The sequence below is a fragment of the Peromyscus eremicus genome, chromosome 4 (genome assembly GCF_949786415.1).
Source record: "Peromyscus eremicus chromosome 4, PerEre_H2_v1, whole genome shotgun sequence".
Classification (NCBI taxonomy): Eukaryota; Metazoa; Chordata; class Mammalia; order Rodentia; family Cricetidae; genus Peromyscus; species Peromyscus eremicus.
This window is the reverse complement of record NC_081419.1, coordinates 129,199,106-129,208,596: the sequence shown is the minus strand read 5'-3', so window position 1 is coordinate 129,208,596 and position 9,491 is coordinate 129,199,106. Positions and strand designations below refer to the sequence as shown.

General features: G+C 44.1%; 1 protein-coding gene across 1 annotated transcript in view; it reads left to right on the top strand.

Annotated features, from left to right (window-relative positions):
* The first annotated feature begins 1,175 nt into the window (after positions 1 to 1,175).
* Positions 1,176 to 9,491, top strand: part of LOC131909856 (ubiquinol-cytochrome-c reductase complex assembly factor 1) — a 90,989-nt gene continuing 82,673 nt past the window's right edge. The window contains exon 1 of the mRNA XM_059261734.1: positions 1,176 to 1,378. Coding sequence (XP_059117717.1) covers positions 1,355 to 1,378 — 24 coding nt within the window. The 5' untranslated portion in view covers positions 1,176 to 1,354. The remainder of the gene's footprint in view (positions 1,379 to 9,491) is intronic.

Genomic DNA, 9,491 nt, shown 5'->3' with positions numbered 1-9,491 from the left:
AATTTAGTCATTCTACATGTAAACATTCAAAAAACCAGAAACTCAATAAATACACAGAATTTTGCCAGATGTGGTGGCAGTCGGGAGGCAGAGGTAGTTGGTTCCCAGTTTCAGGCCTGCCACACCTACACAGTGAGACCTGCTCAAAAAACCAAAACAAAATGGTTGAGTCTGGGTGTAGTGTCACAGCCTGTAATCCCAGCACTTGGGAGATGAGGCAGGGAAGGATCAGAACTTCAAGCCCAGCCTCGGGTACATAGAGCCTGAGGTCAGCCTGGGCTACAAGAAATTTTGTTTAAAAGAAAAAAAAAATATCACCCTGGAAGTGACCTTATATGTCACTTTCTCAGATAGGCTTTATTTGGCTAAGCTGACCAAGTAGTTGTTCATATTATGGTTCTTATTAGCTATTTATTGGTGCCTTCATGTCAGTTTTTATTTTTTCTCCCAAGTTGTCTGGACAAAGCTGCCTGTACTTTCCCCAAGCAGTTCATGAGTTCCACCGGGTTACCAGGCACCGGATGGTGTCCAGTACATATGGAATACTCAGTGGGTCTTTATTGACTGGGTAGAGAGGAAGTACTTCAATTGCTAATTCTTCGACTTCCTGTCACTCCCCCAAACAGCAATATCTTCTTTTTTATACTTCTCCTGGGACAGGCACTCCTTTCATCCTTCTTTCTCCTCATTTACTAACTATTTTTTTCAAGGCAGGGTTTCTCTGAGTAGCCTCTATGTAGACCGGGCTGGCCCCGAACTCAGAGATCTGCCTGCCTCTGCCTCAGGAGTGCTGGGATGAAAGGCGTGTGCCACCACCAGCAGGCTGTTCATTTACTAATTCTTTCCTATCAGTATTCAAAGATGCTCCCATTAACCAGCCAACCACAGGCCTCAAGTTCCTCTTTTGCCAGGCGTCAGGTCTGGCAAGTGACAACCTTCCTTCTTGGCTTTCCAGCACCGTGCTCGTAGGTTCTCATACTCCCCGGGCTCTTTTTAAACTCTCGGGACACCCGAGGTCCTGCTGGCTTCCGCCCCGTCGTCTCCTGGGGGTGGAGTCACGAAAGGAACGGCCGTCAAGGGGTTACCGAAGGGTGAGTGGGATGTGAGAGGCCGGGGTCCCGGAGGCGGTGTGGGGGAAGAACGTGGACCCTTGTGACGCACAGCCGGGACGGAGTCTCGCGCCCTGGAACACCATCCAGATCCACAGCGGGGAAAGCGCGGGTGCGCAGTGCGACATCTACGCCTGCGCTGCCGGAGCCCGACTCCCTTTAGCAAGAGGGCAGCGTCCAGAGGGGGTGGTGAGAACCGGGATCCCGGAAGCCCACCCTTCACCCGGAAATGATCGTGGAGGAACATGGCGTTGCTGGTGCGAGTCCTTGTGAGTGCAGGAATACTTTTCTATAGACGCACGCGCGTCTCCAGGTTGGGATTGGAGAGGGCGGGGCGGGAGAGCAGGGGAGAAGTAGGGGAGCCTGTGCCACAGCTCGGTTGCGTGGCCGCCTTTCCACAGGGAAACCGGGACAGCTTCCCACTTCTCCTTACCCCTCATTTGGCCTTGGCTTCTCCGCCTTTTAGAAGATAGTGACCTCGGATCTTTATGTGATGAGGATCGCTCTCTGGGAGAAGAGCTCGGGACGCACTGACTGGAGTCGGGGTGGAATTGGGGGGGGGGGCGTCTGCTGCACGTCTGTCACAGTGTGACCTTGAGTCAGATGCTGGGGGTTCCAGGTCCATGTGAAAAATGAGGACATATCTGCTTGCAGTCCCTTTGGATTCTGAGGTTTCTTTAGTTTGTTTCAGAGACTTTAAATGAATTCTTGTATAGTTCAGTGGGATGTATAGGTTATCAGTGTAAAAGCTTTAGGCGAAACGGCCCTATGGCTTTCACTGCCCAGCACTGTATTTGGCACAACCTAACACTTGTTAAATGAATGAAGGAAAAGAAAGACTTCTAGATTATTTCTAATCTTCTTGGGGAGCTCTGCCCACGTCCCTCGTGAGATTTGGCCTTAAATCTCTTGAGAGTCACTCCTGACCTCTAGGAAGGGTTAAGAAAACTTTTGGATTGTTATTTTATGTGTTTTTAATAATTTTATATGTGAGTAACTACATTCTCTACTTATGGTCCTTGTCACCCTAGCAAAGTACAGAACTCTCAATTGCTGCTCAGGATATTTTGTTTGAGGTGTCTTCCTGTTGCCTAGAGAAGGATTCATTTGCTGAAGTAATTACAGATGCTAAGGCAGAAGTTGAATTAAAATCTGAGGATGGCTGGGTAAATGGCAACTGGTCTATTGTAAATTACGTGTGTGTGTGTGTGTGTGTGTGTGTGTGTGTGTGTGTGTGTGTGTGTGTGTTGAGGGTTAAACCCAAGGCCTCATACATGCTAGATAAGGAATTTACTGCTGAGCCCTAAATTAGGTTTTGAGACAGATAATTTGGGGGAAATAGAAAACAAAAGTTTTTTGGGCTGCAGACCTGAAATGAACAGCTTGATTTGCTTTGGAGATTTGTGCCCAGATCGCTTAAATTTCTTGTTCCTGGGTTGGGGATTTAGCTCAGTGAAGGCCCTGGGTTCGATCCTCAGCTCAAAAAAAAAAAAAAAAAAAATTTCTTGTTCCTGAGCATAGGGATTATTATAGGTTCATTTCTTCTTATTAGTAGCATCTATAAAACCCACCTCATCTGCCCTCTGTCAGTTGTGCCTGTTTCTCTTTTTCCTGTTTATCTTTCTTGGCACAAAAATGCAAGGTTAGATAAAGAAAATCTCCCCAGGTCTTCTAATACACTGTAACAGAGCTTGATGAAGCTATGGTGAATCTCCTAGGGCTAATTCAAAGTGGAAATCAGTAGTAGGTGTTTATTGCTCACCTGCTTGGGAGCGGGATTTGGGCTGGGCACTGCACTTTGCAAGGCCTTCACAAATACACAAAGTGAACCTCTCTAGGATCTGGAAAGTCATGGGGATCTTGGTTCCACCACCTGCTGTAGGGGGAATCTTGAATAAGCATCTGACTTCTCTGAGCCTCAGATTTTCTTTCTTTCTTGTTTTTTTTTTAGATAGTGTGTTTGTGTGTGTGTGTATAGCTTTGGCTATCCTGGAATTTGCTCTGTAGACCAGGCTAGCCTTGAACTCAGAGATCCTCCTGCCTCTGCCTCCCAAATGCTGGGATTAAAGGCGTATGCCACCACTGCCCGGCACCTCAGACTTTCTTTTTTTCTCTTTTTCTTCCTTCCTTCCTTCCTTCCTTCCTTCCTTCCTTCCTTCCTTCCTTCCTTCCTTCCTTCCTTTCTTTCTCTTTCTTCTTTCTTTCTTTCTTTCTTTCTTTCTTTCTTTCTTTCTTTCTTTCTTTCTTTTCTTTCTGCCTGTCTGTCTGTCTGTCTGTCTTCCTTTTTTGGTTTTTCAAGACAGGGTTTCCTCTGTGTAGCTTTGGCTGTCCTGCAACTTGCCCTGTAGACCAGGCTAACCTTGAACTCAGAGATCTGATTTATTTATGTGTGTGCATGTGCACATGCCGGGCACATATGCTACACTGAGTGCGGAGGTCAGATGACAACTTGAGGTTCTTCTCTCCAACCGTGTGAGTCCCGGTGATAAAATCCAGGCCATCTGGTTGCCTTTTCCCAGTGAGCCATCTCACTGACCCTAGACAAATCAGTGACGTTGTTAGGTTTGATCAGAGAATCAACTAATAAAAACTTTGTTTCTGTGGTGATGATTTCTTCCTCTTCTCTTTGAGACAGTGTCTCAAGTATCCCAGACTGGACTTGAACTTGGGTATGAGATCCTCCTTCACCTCTCCAGTGCTGGAATTATAAGCATGCTCCATGATGTCTGGTTTATGTGGTACTGGGAGTGGAACTGGGGCTTTGTGCATGCAAGCACTCTACCAACAGGATTACATCCCTGTATTTAATTTATTTTTTAAATTTGTCTTTAAGAGTGTGTGTGTGTGTGTGTGTGTGTGTGTGTCTGTGTGTGTGTGTGTGTGTGTGTTCCGAGTGGTCATGAGCTACGTGATATGGATGCTGGAAACTGGACAGCTGATGTGCTGTTTTACATTTGCACCACCAATATTCAAAAAATTTCAGTTTCTCTGCAGCTTAGTTTTTGTTTGTTTATTTTGTTTTTGGGTAAAAGTCATTCTAATGGGTATGAGATAATATATACTTTTTTAAAATTTGCATTTCCCCAGTGATAAGTGATGTTGAACTTCTATATTGGTCATTTATATATCTTTGGAGAAATGACCAAGCTGTTTGCTTTTTGGGGTGGGGTGTCTCACTTTGTAGCTCTGGCTGACCTTGAACTTGCATTGATCCTCTTGTCTCTGCCTTTTTTTAAAAAAAAAGATAGGTTCTCTCTACATAGCCCTGGCTGTCCTGGAACTCATGTACTTTAGGTTGGCTTCAAGATTACAAGGATCTGCCTACCTCTGCCTTCCAATTGCTGGGATTAAAGACCACTATGCCTGATCTGTTTGTTTTTTTGAGACTGTCTCAAGGTCAGTCTGACCTTAAATGCCTTGCTATGCTAGGCAGATGTACGCCACTCAGCTATAAGACCTACCCATGGTAAAAGGTTTTATGGTATTTTTTTTTTTTTGTGGGGGGGATAGTTTTTGTGATTATACTGGAAATAAAATTAGCACCCTAATTTTTTTATTTTTATTTATTTATTTATTTATATTGTTTTTTTGAGACAGGGTTTCTCCGTGTAGTTTTTTGGTGCCTGTCCTGGATCTCTGTAAACCAGGCTAGCCTCACAGAGATCTGCCTGGTTCTGCCTCCTGAGTGCTGGCATTAAAGGCGTGTGCCATCACTGCCAGACCTGCACCCTAATTTATTCCAATTTAGTTTAAATTGGTACCAATTTGATTTCCTAGATATAAGAACTATGCTTCTATAAAGCTCTATTCTAGTTCCTGTGTTTTATGATTCCACTGTCATTCAGATCACAGCTTTCTATATGTATATCAACAGGCTTATAATTGTCTTTTATAATTAACTTTAAGTTAAAAAATTGAGACCTAAAGCCAGGTGGTGGTCATCGGCAGTACAGGCCTTTAGTCTTAGTGCCAGCACTTGGGAGTCAGGCAGGCAGATCTCTGAGTTTAAGGCCAGCCTGGTCTACAGAGCAAGTTCCAGGACAGCCAGGACTACACAGAGAAACCCTGTCTCAAAACCCCCCATGCCCCACCCCAGAAAAAAACCTCAGAGACCTAAAAATTTAAAAAAAAAATCTATTTTTATTTACTTAAGTAGTTACCTTTGCCAATGTATTTTATTTCCTCATGTAGATTTGAATTACTGTGTAGCATCCTCTTTTTATTATTTTATGATTTTATGTGCATATTTTGCCTGCATGTATATATGTGCATCATGTGCATGCTTTGTACCCACTGGGCTCAGAAGAAGGTGTTGGATCCCCTGAGACCAGAATTACAGCCAGCCATGAGCTGCCATGTGGGTGTTGGGAACTGAACCCAGGTTCTCTGCAAGAGCAACAAGTGCTTTTAACCATTGAGCCAACTTGTCAGCCCATCTAGTGCCCTTTCATTTCATTCGGAAGGAATATTTTTTTGAGGTTCTGTTTGCTGTCTACACATTCTCTCTGTTTTTGTTTATCTGGGAAGTTTTGTTTTACCTTCCATTTTACTTTTGAGTGATAGTTTTGCTGGATATAGAAATTTTACTTTTTTTTTTTTTTTTTTTAAGGCATGGTCTCACGATGTAACTTAGACTAGCCTCAAACTTGCCAGTATTCTTCTTCCTCAGGCGCTTGAGTGCTGACATTACAGGTTGTGTCCTAACATGCTCGGGCTGTGACAGTCTTTCTCATTTAACATTTTGAGGATTTCCTCCCATAGTTTTTCAGCTGCTGCAGTTTCTGGGGATAAATCAGTTCAGTGTTACTGAGGCCCCTTGTGTATGATGAGTTGCAGCAGTCAACACTGTTTTTTCTCTCTGTATCTTCTCTTCCTCTTTTGACAGTTTATGATGTATCTTTTTTATTTATCCTACTTGAAGCTAGTTGAATTTCTTAGGTTGTAGAACAAATTTGGGGGTATTTTCTGCTGTGTGTGTGTGTGTGTGTGTGTGTGTGTGTGTGTAGATTTTATTTACTTTTATTTTATGTATGTGAATGTTCACCTGAATGTGTGCCTATGGATCATATGTGTGCAGTGCCTATGGAGGCCAGAAAAGAGTGTTGGAACCCTTAGAACTGGAATTATGGATGGTTGTGAGCTGTCATATGGGTGCTGGGAATAAATCCAGGTCCTCAGGAAAAGCAGCCAGTGCTCTTAACTGCTGAGACATCTCTCCAGCCCCTCCCTGATGCCTTCTGTTAGTCTGTTTTTGTTTCAAGTCTTTTTCCTGTCCCTTTATTTCCTTTCCTTCTAAGCTTCCTGACATGGTACATATTTGTTGGTTTGATGGTACCCCGTTGGTGTCTTTCTGTTCCCTTAACTGGAGAATCTCAACTGAGGTATCTTCAGGGTCCTCAGGTCTTCATGCTCAAGTCTGCTGTTGAGCCACGCCCCTTTTCATTTTGGTTATTGTACATTTCAATTCCAGATTAAATTTTTTTAAAATTATTCTTTTAGACACCCTCTTGTAGCTCAGGGTGGTCTAAACCCACTAGGTAGACAAGGATGACCTTGAATTTGACTCTCCTGCTTCTGTGCACCGCTGTGCTTAGTTTCATGTGGGTGTCCTGGGCATCAAACCCAAGGCTTTGTGCCTGATAGGCAAGGCACTGTACCAACTGAGCCACGCCCCCAGCCCTAGAGTTTCTTATTTATCATTCTTTATTTTCTTACTCCCATTCAGTGGTGCTGGGGATTGAACTCTTACACAAGAACTTTACTAAGCACCATTTGTATATGTATTTATACATGTTCAGGTGTGTGCAGATGAGTGTGCATGTGTGGAGGCCAGAAGTCGATGTCCCGTGTTTTTTTTCCTTGAGCACTTGTCACCTTGAAAACAGGGATTCTCACGCCTTTAATGCCAGTACTTGGGAGGCAGAGGCAAGCTGATCTCTGTGAGTTCGAGGCCAGCCTGGGCTACAGAGTGAGTTCCAGGAAATACACAAAGCTGTACAGAGAAACCCTGTCTCGAAAAAACAAAACAAACAAACAAACAAACAAAAGAACAGGGATTCTCATTGAACCTGGAGCTTGCTGATTGGCTAGACTGTTGGCCAATGAGCTTTCGGAGCTCCTCCTGCTTCTTCTCCCCAGTGGTAGGATGACAGGTATGCACTGCCAGCCTTTTATGAGGGTGCTGCAGAACGGAGCTAATCCTTTACACACCTCGCGCTTTATAGACTGAGCCATCTCTCTAGCTACTAGCCCTATTTTAAAAAACAAGTTCTTTCTTTTTTTTTTTTAAAGGTTTTTTTTTTTTTTTTTTTTTTTAAATATGAATGGGTATTTTTCCTGCATAGATAGGTACATCACATGCATGCCTGGTGGGATGGTTCCCCTGGGCCTGGGGTTACAGACAGTTGTGAGCTGCCATGTGGGTGCTGGGAATTGAACCTGGGTCCTCTGGAAGAGCAGCCAGTGCTCTTAACTGCTGATCCATCTCTCCAGCCCAGATAGTTTCTTTATAGAAATTAATCGTCTCTATTTGGTGAGACATTGTTCTACTTGTCACTGGTTTTGTTTGTTTGTTTGTTTGTTTGTTTTTTTGCTTTTTAAATTAAAAACGACCGGGTCATCTGTGTCCCAGGCTGGTCCCTCTAAAACTGAGAATGACCTTGGGTACCAATTCTTCTGCCTCCACCTCCCAGGACCAGGATTACTGGGCTGCACTGGCATGCCAGGTAGGTGCTGGGGATCGAATCCAGGCTTCATATGTTTATGGCACCGACTGGGCTGTATTTCCAGTCTAGATTTGCATTCGCTTCCACTTGTTGTCTCCCCCCACCCTTTTTTTTTTTTTTTTGGTTTTTGGAGACAGGGTTTCTCTGTGTAGCCCTGGCTGTCCTGGAACTCATTCTGTAGACCAGGCTGTCCTTCAACTCACAGAAATAAAATATTTTTAACTACTTTGTTTGAAGTGGAGTCTGTCTAGCTCAGGCTTGCTTGGAACTGATGATCCCTCTGCTTCAGCCTCCCCCTTAGAGAAGTCATCAAGGATGAGTGTCACTGTTGTCCAGCTGGCTTCCCTGTTTCCTTTGGAATATAAGGTTCTGTGGATGGCCTGTTAGAAATATACATAATCTGTGAACTTGTGAGACACTTCAAAAAAGTACCTGAAGATTTAAAGTTCTAATGCCTTCCCTCAGCTCACCCCTGACCCTCCTGCCATCAAGGAAATGGGGAGTGAGTTCAGCTTAATAACACAAGGTACAGTTGTGGCACTGTGATCTATCTCTAATTTAGAGAGGAGATAACCAGACCTCATAGAGTCTGTTATTTTGTGTGGTTTATGACTAGAGGAGCCAAAGCTTTCTGACTCCGAGTACATGGCTCTTTCCACGATGTGCTGTTTGTTATGTGTATATGTGTATGTGAGTGCAGACACATGTCAGCGTCATACATGTGTCAGGTCTTGAGAATTGGTTCTCTCCTGTCACCTTGTGGGATCTGAGGATCAAACTCTGGTCATCTGTCCACTCATTGAACCATCTTGCCGGCCCCCAATAAGCTGTTTTGTTTTTATCTATCTGTCTGTTCTCTCTCTCTCTCTCTCTCTCTCTCTCTCTCTCTCTCTCTCTCTCTCTATTGTTTTTCGAGACAGGACTTCTCTGTCTATCCTGGCTGTCCTGGTACTTGCTCTGTAGACCAGGCTGGTCTTGAACTCACAGAGATCCATCCACCTTCCTCTGCCTCCTGAGTGCTAGGGTTAAAGGTGTGCGCTACCAACACCTGGCTTTTTTTTTCTTAATTTTTAAAAAGATGACTCCAGACCTTATTACATTTATTTATTTACTTATTTATTTTCATGTTTGTGCACAGACATGTGCACATGTATGCACATGTGTAGAGGTCCGAAGAATACCCGCAGGGGGTTGGCTCTGCTTCCACCATGGGTCCAGGGCAGCAAACTCAGGTGGCGTGGCAGCAAGTCATAGTGCCAGCCCTAATACGGTTTTATTTCTTTAAGGTTTGTTTTTTTAAATATTCATGTATATGTACATGGATGAGTACAAGTGCCAGCCGAGGCCAGAAGAGGGCATCGAATCCCCTGGACCTGGAGTTACAGACTGCTGTGAGCCCCCATGTTGGTGCTGGGAGTCTATCCCCAGATCTGTTTGACAATCGGTGCTCTTAACCACTGAGTTGTCTCTCCAGCACCATCCTCTCCCCCAATATGCTGTTTTAATTGGTTCAAAACTCTATCAATGGTTCCAGTATTAGAAGGAGCTTCGGGGTAAACTCTTCTTTTTTGATCTCGTGAACGGGCATGGGTTCTGGAGGTAGCTACCTGGCTTCCAGTATTCATCCTAAAGCTGCCATCTGTTAACTCTGGGACAT